This window comes from Papio anubis, chromosome 5, assembly GCF_008728515.1.
Source record: "Papio anubis isolate 15944 chromosome 5, Panubis1.0, whole genome shotgun sequence".
Taxonomy (NCBI): Eukaryota; Metazoa; Chordata; class Mammalia; order Primates; family Cercopithecidae; genus Papio; species Papio anubis.
Genome location: NC_044980.1, coordinates 150,466,055 through 150,491,035, shown reverse-complemented (window position 1 = coordinate 150,491,035; position 24,981 = coordinate 150,466,055). Strand labels below are relative to the sequence as shown.

Here is a 24,981-nt window from a genome sequence, read left to right as displayed (position 1 = left end):
GACATTAGGATGTTTTTCTTGGCTTATCTCATTCGTGTAGTTTTCTTTGCACATCTGTTATATAAATTACTAAACTATTTCCTTGAAAAGTTGCCAGTTTAAGTCATGTTTAATAGCAATCAAGAGTTGTTGCTTTTGGGGAAGAAGAATTAAATGACAGACTTTAAGGGGCAGAAATCCCACCACTCTCCTGGTTTAATTTTTTTTTTTTTTTTTGGATCAATCCCTGTATTTTTTGAGGCATTAAAATAATTGTGTGGTTTTGGGTGTTTCCCAAAAGACTTTATGTTGGACTAAAACATTTAATGACCTTTTATATAAAATGAGTTATTTTAGTCCTTGCTTCTATAAGTTCCTATCTTTTCAGTTATCCTCTTATATAGACATTTTGATCTGACAAATTGTCGTTTGAAACTAAACTTGAAGGATTGAATTCTTTAATGATTGTTCATATTACGTAATCTTTTCTGACCTTGAATTTTTCATAAAATAATTATTTTCTGTGGCTTGCTTTTGGAAAAAAAATTTCAGATTTATTCTTCTAGTTATATTTTAGGACAAACATACTGGTTGTTGGAAATCTCAGAAATTTAAAAGTGAGTTTGGTTAATTTTACCCCATCCAAACTGATAATTGAATGAATACTGGAAATTTTCCTGGAATGTTAGGTAAACTCTTCTGTAAGCAAGGTACCATGTATTTCCTAAATGTACAGTTTGCAGTTGTCAGGATTTGGAAACTGGTTTTTAAGCTTGAAATTTTTAGATAAAGACTATTTGTAATACTGATAATCTGTATTGGGTATTTTTAGAGATTAGAAGAGCAAGTATGGTATAAAATAGGTTAATGTCAGCTACTCATCAGATTGCTCAGATTAAATTTCTTGCGTTACATTTCCTGCTATGAAACCATTCTTTGTGAAATGCAGTAAGTTTTTGGTAGATTTTTCTGTACAAAGTTTTGACTTTTTAAAACATCTGGAAGGATTGTCACAGGAAATTTATAATTATGTTATGATCTCACATGCATGTATGGAAACATGTCACTTGGCTAAACCAGTCCCTGACATCCACCTCACAACTTAGCTTTGTTCTCCAGCTTTGAGGCTGTGGTACCAAATTATTTCTGTATTTAAAAAAAAAAAAAAAAGTGACTCAAAGCCAGCCTCTTGTGCTGGTAGTTAATGTGATAGGGTCTAAGAAAATGATAATTCATGGGCAGAAAATAAATACTTTACATATATTTGAGGAACACATCGAGTTAGGCAATAACTTGGATTGATGACACAGTCAAATCTATGTGGAATCAGTAAATTTATGAAGTGTTCTGCTATGCAAAAGTTTCTTACCTGAGAAATAAGACTTTGGTGACAATGTGTATTCGTTACTCAGTGGTGAGGATAAGCACAGGATCTTTAGTTTATGGATGAATGTGGGAGATTGTTAACAGTCTGTACAGACATTTCCATTTTCATAATTTTGAAGATACACACAAAGGTCTTTAATCTTCCTTGAATGTTAGGAGTTCTTACAGCTTTTTGAATTTTCCTACTTGCAGAATATTGCTCCGTGTTTCACTTGCTCCCCCTCCTCCTCTCCCCTCTTCCTCAAACTGAAAAATACTTACGTATAAAACAGTTCTATAATATTTATCTATTTTATCTATAAGTAGTACAAATGCAGTCTAAAAATTTGAATTACGATTACAAGAATATTGAGCCATATCAATCAGCAGTGTTCAGTGGTATTAAAACACCAAGAGTGATTAAAATTCTGTGGTTCATTTCTCTGCCTTCATAATACTGGACTCAACGATTATTGAAATTGAGGGCCAGCATTAGTCAGAATGAAACAAAGAATTTGGTAGTAGAATTGATGTAAGAGTAGGATTGGTTTTAAAAAAAATACAGTCCTTAATTTTCTGGCAACTTAAAACAATTATAATTTTAAAAATAGTTGTACCAGTTTCTATGGTCTTACATCATGTGGGGAGGAAACAATTGGAAGTGATGTTTTTGAACATTAAGACAACATTTTCTGTAATTTTAATCTCATACAGACAGGCAGCTAGAGTTTAGACTTAGGCAGTTTGCCATGTTTTAAAGTTGTATTAGGTACTCAAGTAACTATCTTGATCTTTCTTTGAGTATCCAGAATTATTTTAAATAGGTTTAAAAAGTATTATGGGACTCCTTCAAAGCCTGGTAGTAAGTTGTTCTTTACTTATTTGATCGTAATTTTTTTTTTGACTGAGAAAGCTAAATGCTAAAAGATGGGATATAATATTTTTGTGCAAATTCCTGATGGTTACTTTTAAAAGCAAAGTTTTGTGTTTCAGCATTTAGGAATTTAGTGTTCCCTCTTGAAAAGTAAGAGGAAACAGAAGATGCATAATCCAGCGTAGTCTTTTGTGTACATAGTTGAAGCCATAAATAATATGCATCCCATATACATATGATATCATTGGATTGAATAGGTTATATGTTTTCAGTATTGATAACTAGGTGTACTCTTTTCTGAAATCCTGTTATTGCAGAATGGGTGAAAGAGCTTCAGATTTTAGATGTCTCTCATTTCAGTTTTTCCCTAATCAAACTGGTATTTTCTTTACTTTTAAGAGTACATGTATAAGAGGGGAGACATAGGTTTCCTCCCTTTCAATTAGATGGTTTGTTTTTAATATTTACTAAAACCAAAGAAAATGTGATTTCCGTGACTGAGAATATATCTTTTTAAATATTTATTCAGCATGTAGCTCCTTTGTAGGATAATTTGTGATGCTGCATTTGATGTCATCTTAGACCAGAATATATTCTATGATTACAGGACAGTGTGACGTAATAGAAAATGGGCTTTGGAGTGAAAAGACCTAATAGTTTTTAAATCTGCCATTTACTAGCTATGGGATTTCGAGTGAGTTTATTTAGAGGAAGCGTCCAGGATTGTGATATTTGTTTCTTCTGTACTTTTCCATACTTTATTTTATTGGAATTCTTGCAATATGAAGGGAGTACTATGGTTTCTTATTGCTTTAACAGTATGCCTATTTTATAACATGTTTACTATAGCAAAATTATCTCTTCTACTGAACCATGTTGTCATTTGTGTTAAGACTTTTCATTGCATTGTATTTCATTTGCATTTTCAGATCAATGAGAGGCTTTTTTTTTTTTTTTAATGGGTGGTGAATATCCCACCATGTGGACGAATCAATTTTTCCACCTCCCCACATCATTTCTGTAGAGCCCCAGATATTCTGTTAACAGTGAAAGTAATCTACCGATTGAATTTAGGAATAGTAGACTTCTTGGCCGTTGACAGTACATTTGATACTCTTCACAGGACTGTAATGAGATATAACTTGGTATTAAAATATGAACATTGAACCTATAAAATGTTCAACTTGCAAGTAAGGGTAATGTGGAGGCTGTCTCCGCTGATAAAAAATAAATATCACAAGGTTCATTATCTAGCTTCTAGAGTTATTCTTAAAACAATTTCTTTAATGTTATGGATGGAAACATAAAAAAAAGAGCAAATGTTTCTGGCTTAAGACTTTTGTTACTTGAGGAAACTGTCTTCTATAGCAGTGGTCTCCAACCTTTTTGGCACCAGGAATCAGTTTTGTGGAAGACAATTTTTCCACAGACCAGGGCTTGGGGAGGATAGTTTCCAGATGAAACTGTTCCATCTCAGACCATCAGGCATTAGATTCTCATTAGGAGCACACAACCTAGGTCCCTCATTCACAACAGGGTTCACGCTTCTGTGAGAATCTGATGCCACCGCTGCTCTGACAGGAGGCAGAGCTCAGGCAGTGATGCTGGCTTGCCGCTACTCATGTCCAGCTGTGCAGCCCCATTCCCAACAGGCCGGTCCGCAGCTCTGGGGGTTGGGGACCCCTATTCTACAATGTTAATTTTATGGGTGTTTTATGGTTTAAAAAATTATCAAGAAGATTGATACTTAATAAGAGCATAACTGTTCTACAACACTTAATTTATAAAAGTATCTTTTCTGAAACCTTTGTGGCATTGAGGTAAAAGGTGACTTTTAAATACAGGTTTTGTTGTCAAGAATTATTCATCCCTAATACAGTTTTTAAAAATCATATTAATTCCAAAATTGGGTACTTAAATTGTTCTCTGTGGTTTTGCATACATAGCACTTGGTATACATATTTTAGTGTGTATGCATATATTTTAGTTACTGTTTGCTGCACTTATTAACCTGATAAAACAAGATGTTGGAAGTACAAATAATATTCATGTGGTCTACTATGATGTTTACTTGCCTATAAATAGTTAAAAATGTAGCTAATGATGATACAGTACTTGTATTTTTAGTGGCCTTTAGTAGTTTAACCTTGGTTACAATATAATACTTTGAAAAAAATTGGAAAATACAGGAAAATATTAATATAAAGAAAAAAAATACCATTATTTAAAACTGTTGCTTGGAACTAAGTTATGTTTATTTCTGTCTCCAGATGTTTCTGTCTCTTATTATCTTAGTATGAGTGTGTGTATGCATGCATACATCAAAACACATTTAGAGGTCTCAAATAAAAGACTGCCTGATCTCAGGGTGAGTGAAGTCTTGACAATAAGCTTAAAACAAAGAAGAAACCATATTAAAAATATAGATTCCTTTGACTTCAGTTTTTTAAAAAGGAATGAAATTTAAAAGGCAAACTGGGAAAAATACTTCTCAATCTGTTTCAGTTTCCTCCTTATTCCTTTGTTAGCAGTTAGTACCACATTATACCTATACTTTACCTTTTCCCTTGGTGTATAGTTCTGTTTTAGCAAAGCATATTCTTGAACTTTTAAGAGGAAAAAATATCAATAAGGACTGCTCAAGTTCTTGTTAATTATTTTACCGATGATTCTTAATGTAGATAAGAAGTATTGACTATCAGTAAGTAAAAGCCTCGTTGTAGCTTTTAACCAATTATACCTCTAAAAACTGGACTGCAACTTACCAAGTAAAATAATTTTATATTATATGAGTGTCAAGTAGTCAAATAAGTAGAAAATGGGGAATAAAGAGGAGGGCTACAATGAACACTAATAATTTACAAACTGAATAGTTGACCCTTGACTAACTGAATATTGGCTGTGTTTACATAGCTGTGGAAGCATATGTTAGTCCATTTTCATGCTGCTGATAAAGACATACCCAAGTCTGGGAAGGAAAAGAGGTTTAATTGGACTTACAGTTCCACATGGCTGGGGAGGCCCCAGAGTCATGACAGGAGGTGAAAGGCACTTTTTACATGGCAGCGGCAAGAGAAAATGAGGAAGAAGCAAAAGTGGAAACCCCTGATAAGACCATCAGATCTCGTGAGACTTACTCACTACCACGAACAGTATGAGGGAAAACGCCCTCATGATTCAAATTATCTCCCACTCGGTCCCTCCCACAACACGTGGGAATTATGGGAGTACAATTCAATATGAGATTTGGGTGGAGACACGGAGCCAAACCATATCAAAGCGTGTGTGCAAAAGTTGAGGACGGTAGCTTCTCACAGTTGGCACTAAAGATCTAGTGAGTCAGTGTTGCTGAGTTGTACAGAGTTAAGTTGCTGGAGTATTCTGAGAAGCAAATGTGAAAGTGGGTAAAAGACTGTGGAAACAACAAACAGTTTTATAAATATAAACAATAATGATTGTGTCTATGGATTTTATTCTTGTATTCTTCATTCTTTGGTGATTCCATCTTTCATTCTCTCTGTTAACTTTCTTTTTGGCCTAAGATTAGAGTCCATTAAGATTTGATATTGTTAACCAGTTATACTGCTGAACTACCCAGTAGTTGTAACTGTTAAATTTAAACAGTGTGATCCTAATAATTACCTATCTTTATCAGGACAGAGAAACCTACTTTTCAGGTCACTCATTTTCAAGACTTTTGTTTTAAGCAAAGAGAAAGTTAATATATTGAGTAAGCCTAGATAGAACACATGTGAGAAGGGCTCGTTTTGTACTTTCTGGTGACTGTTAGATTGTTCTCAAAATTACAGATACTTTTTAATACTGGTGAAGAAATGTCAAAATTACAGCAACATTTTTTTTTCCTGGTTTACATTCTCTTGTGAAACAGCAGCATTTCTTAAAAGTTATTTTTCTTCTTTTACTTTCCCTCCATTATTACATTCTCATGTCTGTTTATGTTTGCAGAGATTAAATACAGACAAAAATCTGGAGATAAAAGGTTATTGATGGCGACAGCAGAAATGTTAAAAATCGTTAGATATTTTGTGGGTCAAGTTTTCTTTTGATAATATTGTCAAACTGGTTTAAAATAATATACAGAAAAATTTTTTGGTGTTATCAAAGTATTCTTGGTTACTTTTTTAAGTGTTATAATGATAATTACATGAAAGGAAATGTAAGTAGAAAAGCCTGTATCCAAAGACTTTTACCCTTCAACAGAAGGTCATAATAATGGCCTATACTTTAAAAAAACAAGAACTGAGTATAAAGAGATAACTTTTTAAAATTTCAAATTAGGAATCTCAATTTAGGATTGGTGAAAATCCATAAGTCACTTGTTTGACTGTAGTGTTAGTTTAAATGGTATGAAATTTATTGGGAAGGGGGGTGTCTTTTTCTGTAATTTTGTTTGCCGTTCAAATTCTAGACCTTTGTCTGGAGGATTGTTTGTGTGTGTGTTTAAGAAACCGTTGAGAGTGCCCCCTCTAGCGTCTGTGATATATTCTTAAAACATCTGTGTCAGAAGTTTGCAGAATTAAAAAGCTGTTTTTTTCCTTTCAAATCTGGACATAAATTTTTATTTTTATTTTTAGCACGGAAGAATTGTTTTTTTTTAAAAGGTCACTGGAATTATGGGTAGGGCATAGATTGAGGGCAGTAGAAAACATGAGAAAGGAAGGATCAAAATGCCATTTCTACCTTTTTAGAAATAGTTATTTTTAAATGACCTGGAATAAGGCCAAACCATACAGTGTTGTTTTTAGTTTACGTTTGTTTCTGAATTAATTGAAGCTTAAAATACTTCGTTTTGGAATTCTTTATGCCATCAGATCTCATCTTGAGGGGGGTTCTTTGCAGTTTCTGAAAGCAACAGCTTCATTGGAAGATAGCTTTTTTCTGGGGAGGGGAGTAGGGGACAGGGTCTCGTTCTCTTTCGCCTCAACCTCCTGGGCTCATGCAGTCCTCCCACCTCAGTGTCCTGAGAAGCTGGGACCACAGGTAGATGCTACCACGCCTGGCAAATTTTTGTATTTTTTGTAGTGACGGAGTTTTGCCATGTTGGCCAGGCTGGTAAGTGAACTTCTAGACACAAGTGATCCACCTGCCTCATCCTCCCAAAGTGCTGGGGTTTACAGGTAGGAGCCACTGCACCTGGCCTGGAAAATAACTTTAAAATAGATCTGGATTCTTCGTGTAAGCGTTCTGTTATTTTTTTGTTTTATATTTGCCATATCCTTCTGTGGATATACTTAATAACTGTATTGTGAGTATGTGCTGATGGCTCCCATTGTTTTTCAACCAAAGAAATGAGATTCTTAGATTATTGGCTCTCTGCCACCTCTCCCTCTAAACACAGCGCTCACACAAGCCTTCAGCTAAGAATCTTGTTGAAGGGTTACGGAAACAGAACCTTTCTTATTTGACCCATGGGCCTTTGTCGGTTGAACAAGGAAAGTAGTGTTCTGAAAGCTACAACATTTATGAAGGCTCTGGTAAAAATATTTCATGTACATGGACTGGAGATTAACTTCTTTCATCTTGTTCTCCAACAAATTAAACAATGCAAAGAGATTTCAAGTGCATTCTTGGTAATGAAATGCTTGGGTGAATTATAATCCTAATTGCCATTGTTCATTTTCACAGCTGCATTTTGACACTTTTAACTGCCTAAGCCATGCATTCTTCAGCCACCAGGATAAACAAAAGCATTCTGAAATTCATCTTTTTGTGGCATCTTAAATTGTGAATCTGTTATTGGCTGCCTTAGTTTTATTTTGGTTCCATGGTTAATAAAATTAGGAGGAAACTTATTCTTCTACATTTATACATAAAACTGTTGTAATAGAACCATTACTGGATTTTAACGAAAATGTATTCCTTAGTGGTCTTAACATTTTTAAGTGGGGGTGGGCATTGGAGATCATTAATTTATTTTAGTCCTGGGGAAGGAATTTGTATTTATTTTATCACATTAATTGGTATCTCAGGAGGCAGTTTTCTCCAAGATTTGAAAGAAAATAATAGGATTTTGCTTTTCTTCCATAGAAGAACAGTGTCCTGAATTTAAATCTGAAAGCCAGATTGATTCAGTTTTTTGGCAAGTCACACTTACTTGCATAATGGTTCCTTTAAAATTTGACCCAAACCTGTTTGTTGGTCTGTTCTTTAAACATGAAGACATTGAAGTGTTTGCAATAAATTTGAAATTTATATTTAAGAGATTTGAGTGCCAATTTCAACCAAACCTTCCTTATTCTAAAAATAGAACTTTTTGATGACTGAAAAACCATATAGCAAAAGTGGGGTATATGTATGTAATAGTTACCAAATTCTGATTTTTCACTATTTCTAAGACTTAATGCTAAGTGCAGGAATTGAATTACTATATTCACAGACACCTGTTATAACAATTGTTTGGTAATATTTGGAGCTTTCGATGTCAAATGAATACTACTACAGGATGTCACAGTTTTGCAGTATTTCTTTATTCTCAAAATGTCTTTGAATCCTTAAATTCATATAAGCATGAGAAATTCCATTTTGACGACCAAACATTTTGCCATCTCATATCTTAAATCTTATTTTTTCCAAAGTAAATTCTTTCATATAAAAATATTACATGATGTTTTGAAATTCTCCTAATAGATGGTTATTTTATATATATTACCTTTTGTGTTTTGGAGACAGGGTCTTGCTCTGCTGCTCAGGCTGGAGTACAGTGGGTGGTCATGGCTCCCTGAAGCCTTGACCTCCTGGGATCAAGCAATCTTCCCACCTCAGCCTCCCTAGTAGCTGGGACTACAGGTGCACGCCAACACGTCTGGCTAATTTTTAATTTTTTCTTTTTGTTTTTAGAGACCAGGTTTCACTGTGTTGCCCAGGCTGGTGTTGGTTATTATATTTAATATAATAATAGCTAACATTTACTGAGTACTTCCTGTATGTCAGACACTGTGCTAAATAAACGCCATTTGCTGTGCTAGCCTTTGAGGTAGTATGCTTATTTATTCCCATTTTATGGTTGAGGAAACGGAGATTAAGATAATTAAAATAATTTTCTAAAGGTCACATAGTAAGTGACTGGAATCAGATCTTTCTGACTCCTGAGGCCCAGATCATTGCCGAAGTCCTAAGGGAAAGTTAAGTGTGCATCATACAATCTCCTGATGGAATATTATGCAGCCAGTAAAAGTGAGGGTTACAGTGAATATATGACATAGAAGTGCACATGACAGAGTAAACGAAAAAAGACTAAGAGATTATAGTTCAACATTTATAGTGGTTCTAAACATCTGTAGGTATCTTTGATTTATTCTTTTTAAAAAATGTGATATAGATACTGTTTAGCTGTTACATAATTTTGCCTAATTTATAGGATTTCTGTAAGCAGGAAACATAAGCTTGCATTGCATGTAAACCAGATCTGGTCAAGAAACTGACAACTTAGTTTTATAATAGACTCTAGCATGTTCTTTTTTTTTTTTTTTTTAATTTGACCCTCAGCCATTTTTTACTGGACTTATGCCAGCTCTAATGCAGTCTCTCATCTGTATTCTTGAAGACTAATGGAATAGTAAAATCTGCTTAAAGATAACTTAAGTGTGTTACATAGTGTCCTTGGGGTAGCTTGTGCACAAAAGATGTTTTCTCTCCCACCCTGTAGAGGTAGCTCATTAAGACACCCCGTAGTGTCATTATTAAGTTTTCATGTGTTTCTCAGTTTTGATGCTAATCTTTGTGCGTATGTGCGTGCATTTTTTTCCTCTGCAGCACCAATGTGGTTATGAATTATTCAGAGATCGAGTCTAAGGTTCGAGAGGCAACGAACGATGATCCTTGGGGACCTTCTGGGCAACTCATGGGAGAGATTGCCAAGTAAGTGATAATTTGACTCAGCAGTGCAGAAAAAAATCAAAGTATCTTAACACAGAAATGTGAAATTTGCTTTCAGATTTAAACTGTTTGGCTGCCAGAATATAAATTTTGCATAATCATTCAGATAGTAATGTAGAAAGTTTCAGATAGTAATATGGAAAGTTTTATGCAGTCCATTTCCCTTAAAAATTTGGCTCAAAAAAGAAACCCACAATGTATCTTTTTCAATTAAGTTTTGAGATAATGCTGTAGCTCACCATGTAAAATTTTGACAAATACATATAAAATAACTTGAAGTGCAAGTTCGAAAAATTTTTTTCTGTGAACATCTGGGACACCGTACCAGTGAATGAAGAGCTTGCAAAATATGATATTAATTAAATTATTAATTGCAAAGTATTGATTAATTAGCAGGACTTACATATGTGCCAGGTAGTGTATAAAACATAGCGAAAACATTTTCAAGGAAGTACATAATCTTCTAAATTTTTTGAATTATGTTTATTAATTTTTAAAAACGCTTCAGGGAAACACCAAATTAGAACAAGTCTGCCATCTACTGTCAAAATTAATATATTGCAGACTCTTAAAGAAAATGATTCTTTTTTCAGGGCTACATTTATGTATGAACAATTTCCAGAACTTATGAACATGCTTTGGTCACGAATGTTAAAAGACAACAAAAAGAATTGGAGAAGAGTTTATAAGGTATGAAAACAAATCTGCTTTAATTGCTTGACATGTTGAAAACACATACTGGAAATTTAAAGTGTATATACATAGGTGGTTTTAAAGTATATTAAATCCTAGAATAGAATAATCGAAAACACATGAAAGAAGTAGATTTGTTATTTGTGTTCTATTTTCTAGTCATCATGAACAACTGTTCTGAATGAGAAATTCTTAATACTTCTAAATGTTGATTATTTCTTAAAATTTTTCCTACTAAAATGTTTATGCATGTCAAAAATAATGCATCTATAGTAGTGTGCATGTTTAGTGTATGAGCAGTTAAGATGAATACTACAGTCTGAATGGTTTGTCATCTACGTAGACATTTACCTAATTTATGGTAGTATTCTCACAGTATTCTGTATCACAAATGTTCAAAATGTAATTCTAATTTTAAATTTGTGAATATGAACTTTTTATCAGATTCCTTTTGTTCTGATCTCATATAATGAAGAATTCTATAGTAATATAGTCGTCTGTGCTTCTATACCTACCATATTTTCTTACTTCTTCAGAATGTTTTTCTTTGCTATCCAAAATGACATAATTTGGCTTTTAGGATTGAAAATCTATGTGTTAGTTTCATGTTTTTTTATGTTATTCTTTCTGAAAACATTCAGTGTCATTCCCTTAGGTTGCATGGTAGGTGTGATGAAATAATTGAAATATTGTAAATTAAATTTGCTTTTAGTTTTTTGTTTTTTTTTTAATTCTTGAGTAAACTCCTTTTTTAAAGAATATAGTCATATATACCACATAAGGACATTTTAGTCAGTGATGGTCTGCTTATTTGACAGTGGTCCCATTGGATTATAATACTATTTTTTCTGTACTCTTTCTATGTTTAGATACAAAAATACTCAGCATTGTGTTACAGCTGCCTATAGTAGTCATTACAGTAACAATGTTGCACAGGTTTGTAGCCGAGGAGCAATAGGTTGTCCCATAGATCCTCAGTGTGTAGCAGGCCATACCATCTAGGTTTGTGTAAGTATGCTCTGTGATATTAGTACAGTGATGAAATTTCCTAATGGCACATTACACGAACATATCCCCATCGTTAAGTGACACATGGCTGTAAATTACTGGTAGGAGGAGGTTTTGTGTCCCTCAGTTTTACCAACCTAACTAGATTTGTTTTGTTTTTGCCGCCCCCTCCTCTCTGCTTAACTAGATTTTCATATACCTAATCAAGTGAGGTTTGTTCCAAGCAATGTTAAGTTCAAAATGTACAATTTATTATATAGTATATTCACAAAGTTTTGTAGGAATAACTACTATCTAATTCCAGAACATTTTTGTCACCCTATAAAGAAACCCTATACCCATTAGCAGTCATTCTAAATTTACATTTTAACAAAATTTACTTTGGGGCTAGGGGTTGGTTGTTGGTTGGTTGTTTTTGAGACAGTCTGGCTTTGTCACCCAAGCCAGAATGCAGTGGCGTGACCTTGGCTCACTGCAGTGGTGACCTCCTGGGCTCAAGAGATCCTCCTGCCTCAATCCCCTAAGTACCTGGGACTACAGACATGTGCCTCAATCAATACCCAGCTATTTTTTTGTTTTGTTTTGTTTTGTTTTTTGTAAAGACATCTCACTATTTTGCAAAATTTTCTACAGGTTTTATTATCATCATTATTATTATTATTATTTGGTAACAACTTTTTTTTTGGAGACAGTCTCTCTGTCGCCGAGGCTGGAGTGCAGTGGTGCGGGCTCAGCTCACTGCAACCTCCACCTTCTGGGTTCGAGTGATTTTTGTGCCTCATCCACCTGAGTAGCTGGGATTACAGGCGTGGGCCACTGTGCCCAGCTAATTTTTGTATTTTTAGTAGAGACGAGGTTTCACCATGTTGCCCAGTCTGGTCTCAAATTCCTGACCTCAAGTCATCCGCCCACCTTGGCCTCCCAGAAAGTGCTGGGGTTACAGGCATGAGCCACTGAGCCTGGCCACAACCTTTTAAAACAAAAGCCACATAATTAACCTCAAAATTAAATTTTATCTGGGGAAAATACTATAGGATTGCTTAATTACCAAATAATTTCTGGCAATTCAGTTCCATAATGCTCAGATAAAAGTAAAAACTGAGTCAGCTTTCTAAAACCTTATTGTCTATTTATATCATACATTCAGATATTTTGAACAACAGAGTCTAAGTCTTTGACACATAGTATCCAGATGATTTATAATTATTTACTATGCTTAATATAAGAGGAACTTCAAATTGATTATGTAAGTTCTAGATTATGTGTTTAGAGTCTAATGTAAGGAAACCTCACCACCAGCATGAAGATTCTTTATTTGCTATGTTAGAATTATTTTTTTAACCATTCACCAAAGCTCTACTGACTTTATTTCATTAAATCATTTAGTGCTTTGTATTTTTACAGTCGTTGCTGCTCCTAGCTTACCTCATAAGGAATGGATCAGAGCGTGTTGTTACAAGTGCCAGAGAACACATTTATGATTTACGATCCCTGGAAAATTACCACTTTGTAGGTGAGCAATAGAAAAACCTTATAAGCAAATTAAAACAGTAGTTGGAGTTGTCAGTCACCTGAACCAGCTTAGAAGCTTCTCTGCTCTAATTAGAATGTGACTGTTGCTGGTTGTGTGACGAGTGCAGAATCCAAGACGCGGGGCCCTAGAGTATTAATTAGTGAAGACAAGAACTTGCAGAAAAGACTGGCTAATAACAACAGAACCAACACAACATGAGTGTTCGGGTTTATATTAAAATATGCACTGGAGACTGGTCCCCTGTGGTGTCCATAAAGGAATAGCTTTAATCATATGGGAAGAAAAGGTTAGAGCTCCAAAACACACACATCTGTTTGAAGCTGGGTTTTTTTTCCCTCCCACCAAATAATATTTACTGTGCAAAGGCAGCAAGGCCACAGTGTGTTTTGAATGTGAAAGAGGCTGGAGAATGAAGCACATTTCATTTTGTAGCATACCCCAGTTGTAAGCACTTTAAAAATTCAGTTTTTGAGCTACACTAAAACCTGATAATTAGTGTTCCAGACTTGTACTGGAGAAACCAAGACATTTGTATGCTTTTCAGTTATTAACATGCTAAAGTGATTCTTCCTTTGATTTGTTTTCTTAAAATATGATAGAAAAACACAATAGCACTTATGGATATGTCTATTTTGTGTGGTCATCATCAGTAATCCTTTTTAGTGAATCTTTAATTGACCTTGCATAGTACCGTTATCTGTGGTCCTTTTTAGTTCATCTTTACATGCTCTTATAAGCCAAAATTCCATTTTAGAACTTATAATTTGCTGAGAAGGAAATGACAAAGTTAAATAGCACAACTTGCTTCTTTTTATTGTTTTTTAAATATTGAAGTTGGTTTCTTATGTTGAAGTTTTTGTGTCTGTTTTTTTATCTTAAAGAGCTTGATACATATTAAGTGAATTCTTAGGTTTTGCTTCTCTCTTACCATACTCTTAGATGAGCATGGCAAGGATCAAGGTATAAATATTCGACAGAAGGTGAAGGAACTGGTTGAATTTGCCCAGGATGACGATAGACTTCGTGAAGAGCGAAAGAAAGCAAAGAAGAACAAAGACAAGTATGTTGGGGTTTCCTCAGACAGTGTTGGAGGATTCAGATACAGTGAGTATCAAAGACAAGCTGACACCTAAGCATCAGCTTAACATCTTGAGTATATTTTAAGAATCAGTGAAATACCAAAGACCAAAATGCTAATTTTCTTTTCTAGGAATACATAGAATACTAAAATACACACAGTACTAATTTTGGCTTCTACTATCACATGAATCTTCCTAGTTTTTAAGTTGTGGGTTTGGCAATAGGATTTTAACCGTTAATGGCTAATTAAATGACTGCGTACTTTGTGGTGACATACAGAGATTAAAACAGATGTATACCCTTCCCTGTTAGGATTACCATTCTTTTAAAAAGAAGGGGGAAGAAAGTTTCTATAACTTAGATTTTAGAGTATAAAAATATAAAGTTTGATCAGGAGATTCATCTTTCTAATTTGAAACCCCAATCTAGCTGTATTTTTGGCCCAAACCAGATAAGCTTCCTGTCAGTCATTCCAGCCTCAGTCTCTCTTTCCTTATTTAAGCATTGCATAATTTGACATATAAAAGATGACTGACAGTACTCTCAGATTTTCATCTAGGCCTATTGCTTTGTTTATTCTTCCCAATACATTTAAGAGCAGCTAGAACATTCATCTTTCATGTTTATTTTTAATGTAATAATGTAGTTTCTCTAAAATAGGGCATAGGTGCTTGAAGCAGATACACAAAATCAGAACTGTCTTTCACGGCATGTCCCTTTGGACTTGTTCTGTCTTCTGTGAGCTCTGACAATCTCTTGGTCATTTTGTGTGTATGCAGACAGGCCAGTGCTGTGTATCTTAGCAGCTGTTCACTGAGGCTCTCCAGCTCCTCCCAACTATATATGTTTATATTTGGATTATATTGAGGTCTCGTATCTCCTTCAGTGGAACCAAGTAAAAATCTTAACATATAAAATATACTTACCAATTTGTTCCTCTGCTTTCCGCTCTCAAAAAATACTGCATTTAGTTAGCTGTTTAAGGATGTTTCTAACAGTAGAAAAATTCCCTTTTTTATATTGAAACATCATATGCAAGTCAGGTTTTTCTTTTTCTTTCTTTTTTTTTTTGACAGGGCTAATTCATAGGCAGTGCCACCAGAGTCAGCCACAAGTCAGTTTTTGAATTGGGCGAAAGTATTTCTCCTAAAGCGTATAAATAATGTTTTGGAGTTTCTATTTGGGGAAGTCTGAAGTTTTTGGATTATTTACCCAAGTAGTAATTTTATTCTTTAGCTTTTTGAAAGTAGTTATAGCAACTTAATGTGTTTTTAATAGAAATTGCTATTTGAAACTTATTTCCACACTATTCTTGCTTGTATCTTTCTTTTTGCCAGTATGATATATAATTATATCAGCTAAACTTAGAAAATTGAATACGTTTTCAAACTCAAGTCACAATGCACTAACTGCAGTATCTGTATTAAAGGTAGAGTTGGATATCCTGTGTGTTTGCATCACATTCTTTTGCTAAGTTATTGTTCATGGTTTATATTATTCAGACTTAACTAATCACTATTAGCAGTTTTGTGTTTTTTCTTTTCTTTTTTTTTCTTTTTGAGATGGAGTCTCGCTCTGTCGTCCAGGCTGGAATGCAGTGGCACCATTTCAGCTCACTGCAAGCTCTGCCTCCCAGGTTCACACCATTCTCCTGCCTCAGCCTCCCGAGTAGCTGGGATTACAGGCACCCACCACCACGCCCAGCTAATTTTTTGTATTTTTAGTAGAGATGGGGTTTCACCATGTTGGCCAGGATGGTCTCGATCTCCTGACCTTGTGATCTGCCCGCCTCAGCCTCCCAAAGTGCTGGGATTATAGGCGTGAGCAACTGTGCCCGGCCTGTCTTCCTTCCTTCCTTCCTTCCTTCCTTCCTTCCTTCCTTCCTTCCTTCCTCTCTCTCTCCCCTTCTCTCTCTTTCTCTCCCTCCCTCCCTCCCTCCCTCCCTTTCTTTCTTCTCGATCTGTCACCCAGGCTGGAGTGCAGTGGTGCAATCTCAGCTGACTGCAACCTCCGCCTCCCAGGTTCAAGTGATTCTCCTGCCTCATCCTCCTGAGAAGCTGGGACTACAGGCGGGAGCCACCATGCCTTGCCAATTTTTGTATTTTTAGTAGAGACAGGGTTTCGCCATGTCAGCCAGGCTGGTCTCAAACTCCTGACTTCAAGTGATCTGCCCACCTCAGCCTCCCAAAGTGCTGGGATTAGAGGCGTGAGCCACCATGTCCGGCCAGTTTTGTGTTTTTTCATTCTGACATTAGATAATGTCTTGCCAGTATCCAGTATCTTTAGCACTAATTCAGTATGATACTGACCATGCTAATCAGTTTGGTTTTCATCCACTTCCATTTTTTGCGCAAATGTGTTTCTTTCCAAAGTCTAGTTCATCACACTGTTGTTCAAATGTACATACACATGGTTGGAAAATCACTTATTTTTAAAAAATCATCCTGTTTTAAATTTTGTCTAGAAAACTTCATTTTGTCGTGTTTTCTTTAAGTTGGTGGTCACTTCCAGATTCAGTAAATATGTTAAAATCCTTAAACACTTACAGAAAATTTTAGCCTTGCAATTTTAGCAGGCAATTCAGCAGAATGATTTTGTTCAATCTCCAAAGACTGTGTATCGTATCCTTTTAGATCCTAAAAGCAAAAGTTCAACACAAAAGCTTCATTAGCCACTTTTCAGTTATTTTGTTGTTCCTCATTGTCCTTCTTTTCTTCCAACCTGCCTTAATTTTGAATGTTTTCTTTTTTTAAAAAACCTCGCGTGCTCTCTGTACCTTCTACTCTTGCTTCTTAAGTTGAATTTGGACATGGAAATAAAAGAATTTCATTTTGTGTCCGTAATTCCTATGTCTCCTTCAGGGCCCTAAGGGCAAGGACTAAAACAAATCTTGACATTTTGGGTTTTTTGTTTACTGCCAGGATCTATTCTCTGCATTCGCAAATTCACACAGAGGCTCTAGTTTCGCCAGTCTCTGCATATGTTTGGAATGGATGTTTGAATTGGTTGACACTGTTCTGGACTACTGTTTGAGCATACTTCCTGATTCTAGCGTGTGTAGTTTTTGGTAGTTAGAGTAATCCTTTCTTTGTACAGTAATGACGGAATGCTTTCCCATCCTTTGAAAATTCATTGAATTATTATTTTAGTTTGATACTGAGGAATGACAGTTATTGAGACCGTTTAGGTTACTGGGACATGTGGCATTCAGAGTGGAGTTCCCTCAGATTGTATTTTTTAAGACGCTGTTGCTATCCAATACTTTTCTGAAAATTGGGAAACCATTAAGGGACAGGAATAAAATATAACATATTAAGTGGCTTTTGTAAAAACAGAAAGATTTTCATTTCTCTTTTGCTTATATAGCTTGTGTTGGTTTTGTGTTTTCCACTGCTCCTTTCAGTAGCCTTTAAGAATTTCCTGATATGCCGTGCTGTGCATTAAGGTTGTGTAAGTATTCATAAACAAAAGCTTTTGAATCTGCATTCCTGCCACTTAATGACTGGCATTACATGCTATGCCTTGCTGTAATTGTGTTGATTCAGCACTGTGGGAGCTTTCTGTTTTCCTTTGAAAATGATTTTATTATGAGGAAAAGCCTGAGAAATAAGGACTTGTAGATACCTTTTGAATTTAATGTCCTTAGAGTTGCTTGTTTTTTAATGCTCTATATAGGTGAAAGATATGATCCTGAGCCCAAATCAAAATGGGATGAGGAGTGGGATAAAAACAAGAGTGCTTTTCCATTCAGTGATAAATTAGGTGAGCTGAGTGATAAAATTGGAAGCACAATTGATGACACCATCAGCAAGTTCCGGAGGAAAGATAGAGAAGACTCTCCAGAAAGATGCAGGTATTTTAACACTTTGTCTCCCAGGTCTCTTAGAAAGAGTCCTAAATTTATGCCACTGGGTTTTTGGTTTTTTGTTGGTTTTGTTTGGGGTATTAACATTATCTGAAATTGGGCCTTTTTTTTTTTTTTTTAAATAGACTTCATTTGTTTTTAGAGCAATTTAAGCTCACAGAAAAATTGTGCATAAAGTACAGAGAGTTGCCGTATGCCCATTTCCCCTTCATAACAGGTTCTGTGAACATCTTGCATTACTATGGTGCATTTGTTGACAATTGAAAAGTCAGTATTGATACACTTATTAACTAAAGTCTGTAGTTTACATTGGGGTTTCCTATATTGTACACTTGTATGGGTTTTGACAAATGCATAATATTTCTCATTACTGTGTCTTATAGAATAGTTTCACTGCCCTAAATATGCCCTGTGCAGAAATGTGGAACAAGTCTTAAATGTGCAAGTCATCCTTGCACAGGGGGCTTGCTAATCTTCCCTGTATTGTTCTGGTTTTAGTATGTGTGCTGTCGAAGCAAGCACTGTGTAACTATTTTTAAGATGCTAGGTTATACACTACTTGCAATTAGTATTGACATACTTTCCATGTTGCCAGTGTCTACTTATTTTTGAAGTTGATCCTGTGTATTTTTATTCAGGCTGGTAGTCTTCCCTTGGATATTTTTTCCCCGGTAAAAACTTGTATAGATTATTTTGCATTTGGACCTTAGATGATCCAGGGACCTAAGATGTTGAGGGATAATGAAGTTTATATATTAAGTTTAATTAAACATAAGTTAAAGGATTTGAAATTTAGTGCTTCCTTGACATTTCATTATGATTCTGTGTTAGTGTGTACCAGAAAAACAATCCAAATGGATTTTGAACTGGTTTTTGAGAGCAGATCTGTATTTTTATAAACTACATTTTCTGATGGTAGGGCATTCGTATTTCATTTTACATGGAACAATACTTTGAACTTTGCAGCAGTCCCTTTTGTTCTTACCTACCAATATAGTTATAAACCAATTTTTCTGACAATATAAAGGGTAATGCATATAGCACTTAATTTACAAAGCAAATTTTACTTTGTAAATTTGACCCTTATCATTTGTGCCTCACAATATCTACTAGAGTAGCATAAGAATTTTGCCTTTATTGTTTATAAGTAAAACCTAAGATCCAGTCACACTGTGTGGAATTGCCTAAGTAACACAGTTAGTGATGAAACCAAGCCTTCAAGTGAGTTCTCGTAACTAAATACCATCTCTTTTTTTTTTTACCTTGTGCCAAAAATCTTAATAATTCAGAATTAGGGATCATTAAAAAGAGGCCCAAACAAAAATACAGTCTAATTAGTGTATTTTTAGGATATTTTCCTATCTTTTAAATCCCTGGAATGTCTCTTCAGGAAATACCAACAGAATAATGACCATAATTTCAATAATGTTTTCCAAACCAAGCCAAAACTTATACAGGCCACAAAAACATTAATGAAGAAAACAACTCCATATATTTGAAATGGGCACCATTTCCCTCCCAATGTTTAGTGTTTATAATTATCATATGCATACTTTTTCAGTATAAAAAAGCTAGATATATAGTTGTAAAATAGTTTTATTCAAAGTGCTAAAAATAAGTTCTGGCTCTTCAAAGATCACATTCCAGTTTTTCAAACAGTCTTGAAAAAGAGGCATTCCAGGGCAGGCTCAGTTCCATCACTAACTGTGTTACTTCAGGCAGGTCCACACAGTCTGATTGGGTCTTAGATTTTACTTATAAACAATAAGGCTGTGTAGGCTGGTTAGAAATCTCTGTGGGTTCTGTATTGTTACTTTCTCTCCTTTGCCCTTCTATCCTTAGTTTTTTTCTTTCTTTGTCTCCCTTCTTTTATTTCTGTTTCTCCCATGATTTTTATTTTTTATGTTGCCTCTAAGACAGGATCTCCTAGAGCTTCTAAATCTTTAATGAGTATTTAGGTTTAAAAGAGTGAAAATGCAGGGAACATGATTTATCATGATAATGATAGGACACACCAGGAACTTTTGATCTTAAAGTATGTGTGAAAGAAGAGTAGATTTTTTGACAAAGTTGCATGTGACCTCAATCTCAATGGCACGTCACCTGAATTTCATACTTACTGGTTCACTATTACATTCAGGAATTCTTGAACATTGATCAGATATGGAGCTTCCATTTATTTCATTGTGTGCTAGTCAGATTTATATTTTCAACTTGTAAACAAATTATTTTGCACTGAAATAAAATTGGGCACCAAAAAAGTAAGAAATTTCAGTTTTACTTATAGGACTGATGGGAATCTTCAGGTCATTTGTTGTTGAGAAATTAGTAAGGGCTTTTGAATGCGTATCAGAACTTGTAGGTTCCTATTTAACCTCTTTGCTCTGTGTGGGAAGTCATTCTTGTTGATCTTTCATTTATACAAGTTCCAAGTTGGTTTATATTTAAGTACAAGTTGCTGTGGTTCAGTCTGAGGTAAATTGTATCAGCAGTAGTCATAGTTTAAAGGAGAATTTTAAATATTATATTCCAGGATATTTATAAATTAAACCACCTGCTCTAAAATTAAGTAGTATAGGTAATGGAACATGTTTCAAGTAATTTTTTTCTTTCTGTCTCCTACTTACATCATAAAAAAACCCAATGACATGTTCCTGGAGAACAGATTAGGGCTGATATTTTCATTCCTAGCATATGAAAAACCCAGCTTTTACTCTTTAGTTTTTAAAATCTTTTTCACTATTAAAGAAAAAGGAAAGAAAATTTTTTTGAATGTGACTGAAGGATAATTATCTTTGAAATATTTTAAATATAGTTGTTTTCTATAAAGCATTTTCCATAGTTATGTAAAAGTTTGATCTCCTGATACCATAGTAAAATAGCACAGTTGTAAAGTGCATTCCCTTATATTTTCATGCATTTACAGATAAGAGTTTAATTATTTGAATTAAGACGTATGACTTTTTTTAGCATCCATTGAAATTTTAATATTATGTACATATATTAGTCTTTGAGAGTTGATGCAGAATTGTATTATAAAAGTGGAACTATAGCTATTTGCACACAATCCATGTCAAGAAAATAATCATCAAATTCAAGTGTTTGAACTCTCAGGGTCTTATCGTGGATTCTGATACCATATCCTGCTATTTTATTTTTAAATTAAGCTTAAATCTGTAATAAACAAAAACTTGAGTTATTTTGACATTTTTTATTTATGCACATTTATGTAAATACTTTTTTGTAGCAGTGTTTTAGACTTATATAGGATATTCTCTGTGTTCCCACTTCCCCTCCCCAGCACACACATATCATTATTCAGACAGCTTAGATAACATTCTGTTGATCCCTGTCAAATAGTCAAAGTTTGAAATTTTGGAGTTACTGCATTTGAAATTCTTTAGCTCAGATCACTAAGGGACCCATTTTAAAATAATCCCATCTTATTATTTTGCTTCATTTTTAATATCTTTTAGCGACAGCGATGAGGAAAAGAAAGCGAGAAGAGGCAGATCTCCCAAAGGTGAATTCAAAGATGAAGAGGAGACTGTGACGACAAAGCATATTCATATCACACAGGCCACAGAGACCACCACAACCAGACACAAGCGCACAGCAAATCCTTCCAAAACCATTGATCTTGGAGCAGCAGCACATTACACAGGGGACAAAGCAAGTCCAGATCAGAATGCTTCAACCCACACACCTCAGTCTTCAGTTAAGGTGGGAATGGCGGTAGTTTACACATTATACATGGTTTTATTTTTATAAACCACTCTTAGAATTTCTGCATTAGTAGGCTTGGGCATTTCTAGGCAATCATATTAATTATATATTATCTGGCATGTATTACCCAGAGACATTAATAATAAGAAATCTCTTTGAGGGAAGAAACCTGTCCAATTGCTGAATAATTGTCTGGGTATTTTCTATGAAAGTAGATATGGCACTTTTGGTACATTTGGGGAAGGTTGTGAATCAGAATGTAGTGCATCTGTTCCCTTCTAGACAACACTGGTTACCAACCACAAGTAGATTCACTAAAGAAAACATTGGAAGTATTTGGAAGTTTTAAGAAATGACAAACGAGGGAGTAAGAAGAGATATATAGGAGCAAGTTATCTCATTTAATGTAGAAACACTGCCTATAAAGGGAGGTGTGTTTGCCTCACAGTCATTACTGATTGGCACCAGAAGAAGCACTGCCGCTTGTACCATCTCCGTTTGTTTTTATTTACCATAGACATGAAATCCACCTACTAGACCAAACCCTAGTCTTTTCAGCAGAAATCTGCCAAAGGGGGAGATTTGCCTCAAAAGACTAGATTATTGTTTTTATCACTTTCCCCCACTACTGTTTCCCCAGTTTGTGTCTTTGCAAGAGAAATAACTACAAGCTGGGAAAAACAATTTTCTAATGTATCCAGCAAATTGTAGGTGACTCTAAAAATAAAACCAGGCCTACTTAGTTGCAATAACAAATACCATGTCAGCTTTTGCCAGATATCTGTATAATTTTTTTAATAATAGATTGAGACTTTTATCACGTATCTTAAAGGATTTTAAATAAGTTTGTAGTATAGCCTGAATATATGACACTGTGCAATAAATATTTTATATTTGTAGTACAAGCTTCTTTTTTGTTTTCATTTACCCTTCTCCCCCACCAAAATGTCTAGAAGGTTGAAGTTACTCAACTCATTTGAATCTCTTTTTAAAGGTGTTTTGGAATCACAGTATATAGTATTTTAATCTTCCAAGTTCAGATCAACATGCCTAGGATCTTAGTGTTTCCCCATTGCCTAATAATTGAGTTCTAATTTAGCATGTATGTATCGAACATACAGGACATAGGTATTTTGGTATCAGGATGCTTATTAGCTCTGTGGAGAAGACAAAAATAGTATTACAGGTATAGGCCTCACAGTTTAGTTTGGGAACTAAATATGAAACAGATTCCAGAATATATCGGATAACATAGAATTACACTAACTTGTGTGATACACAAACAATAAGTATTGCTAAGATTCATAGAAATTTAGAGCTGTTTAGGATCTTGACCTCTAATCCAGTGGATCTCAAGCCTTGGAATTATCTAGAGAGCTTTCTTGTAAACAGGCCAAGGTCTTGGCCTTTTTATTTTATACCTGGGCAATTATGACTCAATATATTGTATGGGACTGGTACATATGCTAGGGTATTTTTTTTTTTTTTAAATGAACTGATACATAGCATTAAGATTTGAGTGGGATCTGGCACTTAACGTTTTCCACAGTGAAATGCAGTCAGAAAAGTGAGGTAGGAAACAAAGTGTCGATGTTAAGAGACTTTTCACTGCTGGGAATGGAGTTACTTAAAGGTGCTTACTGCCTCTCCATAAGGATTCAGGGTCAGTACTCTTTCTCCAGAAAACCCTACCCTTATTAAGCTAATTACAGGTATTTATGTCTAAATTGAGAATTAGAGATGGATAGAGCTGATTTTAGAAAAACAATCTTTTCTAAGCTCCTGAGTTATGTGTGTGTTTTCAGACTTCAGTGCCTAGCAGCAAGTCATCTGGTGACCTTGTTGATCTGTTTGATGGCACCAGCCAGTCAGCAGGTAAGCTTCTACATTGGCCTTTTCTTTTTGGTAACCTTGGTTTCGAGAGTCATTTTTTAAAATGCCAAATAAAAGATAGATTGAAAAATGAAATTATTTATTTGCATTGGGTTCATTTTTTATGTGAAATTAGTCTTGAGCATTACTTGGAATTATTGTGTTGTTACTTTTGCTTATCTTTTTATATGTACACCCATTTCTCTAAGTTATCCCTAATTTATACCTTTTTCTGACTGACCCTTAGACTAGCAAAACTTTATTTGTGGTCAGTACTTATTGGTGGTTAGTAATAGTATCCTCAATTCATTATCATACTTACATTTTAATGACTCCTCATAACCTGATGTAGTGCATCTTCCCTAATTAATAATAAATAATATTTCAAGGCATCATGTACTTTTCTGAAATTTTTCATCAAAGATTTTGGAATCTGTAGTTTCCATTTTTACTTTTTTAAGATTAACTTGGAGAAACAAAAAAATTGCATTTAAGCTGTTGCCTTTACTTTCTTTATAAGCAAAATGTACTGCTCTGCACATTTTACCATCTTTCCCTAAATTTTAATTGCCGCTGCCTTGGGCATGCCTAGAGATCATTTAACTTTTTGTTCTTTTAATTCAACAAATATTTGTTGAACCAGACACTGATCTGAGTGCTTGTGAATGTTAAAACAGAGTAGTTGTTCTCATGCAAAGGTCAAGTGGAGAAAATAATTATTAATCAGTTACAAATAGTTATCTAGTGATAAACAATGGCAAGTGCTTCAGTCAGAGGAATGACATTCTCTGAAAGTATGTAATTACCAAACATATTTAAAGAGGGCGGCTAGGCGCGGTGGCTCAAGCCTGTAATCCCAGCACTTTAGGAGTCCAAGGCGGGTGGATCACCTGAGATCAGAGTTCAAGACCAGTCTGGCCAACATGGTGAAACCCATCTCTACTAAAAATACAAAAATTAGCCGGGCATGTGTCAGGCACCTGTAATCCCAGCTACTTGGGAGGCTGAGGCAGGAGAATTGCTTGAACCCGGGAGGCGGATGTTGCAGTGAGCAGAGATCGCGCCATTGCATTCCAGCCTGGGTGACAA

At 34.9% G+C, this 24,981-nt stretch overlaps 1 protein-coding gene and 1 non-coding gene across 6 annotated transcripts in view; one reads left to right on the top strand and one right to left on the bottom strand.

Annotated features, from left to right (window-relative positions):
- Window positions 1-24,981, top strand: part of CLINT1 (clathrin interactor 1) — a 76,531-nt gene that overhangs the window by 31,762 nt on the left and 19,788 nt on the right. For all 5 annotated transcript variants that reach the window (XM_021939916.2, XM_021939914.2, XM_003900446.4 and 2 more), the window contains exons 2-8: window positions 9,992-10,096; window positions 10,708-10,804; window positions 13,220-13,328; window positions 14,289-14,453; window positions 18,105-18,282; window positions 21,771-22,017; window positions 23,826-23,895. In XM_021939916.2, the coding sequence (XP_021795608.1) occupies window positions 9,992-10,096; window positions 10,708-10,804; window positions 13,220-13,328; window positions 14,289-14,453; window positions 18,105-18,282; window positions 21,771-22,017; window positions 23,826-23,895 (971 nt within the window). The remainder of the gene's footprint in view (window positions 1-9,991; window positions 10,097-10,707; window positions 10,805-13,219; window positions 13,329-14,288; window positions 14,454-18,104; window positions 18,283-21,770; window positions 22,018-23,825; window positions 23,896-24,981) is intronic.
- Window positions 18,710-18,816, bottom strand: LOC116275062. Its single transcript, XR_004184034.1, has one exon. It is a non-coding gene; the product is annotated as a U6 spliceosomal RNA (small nuclear RNA).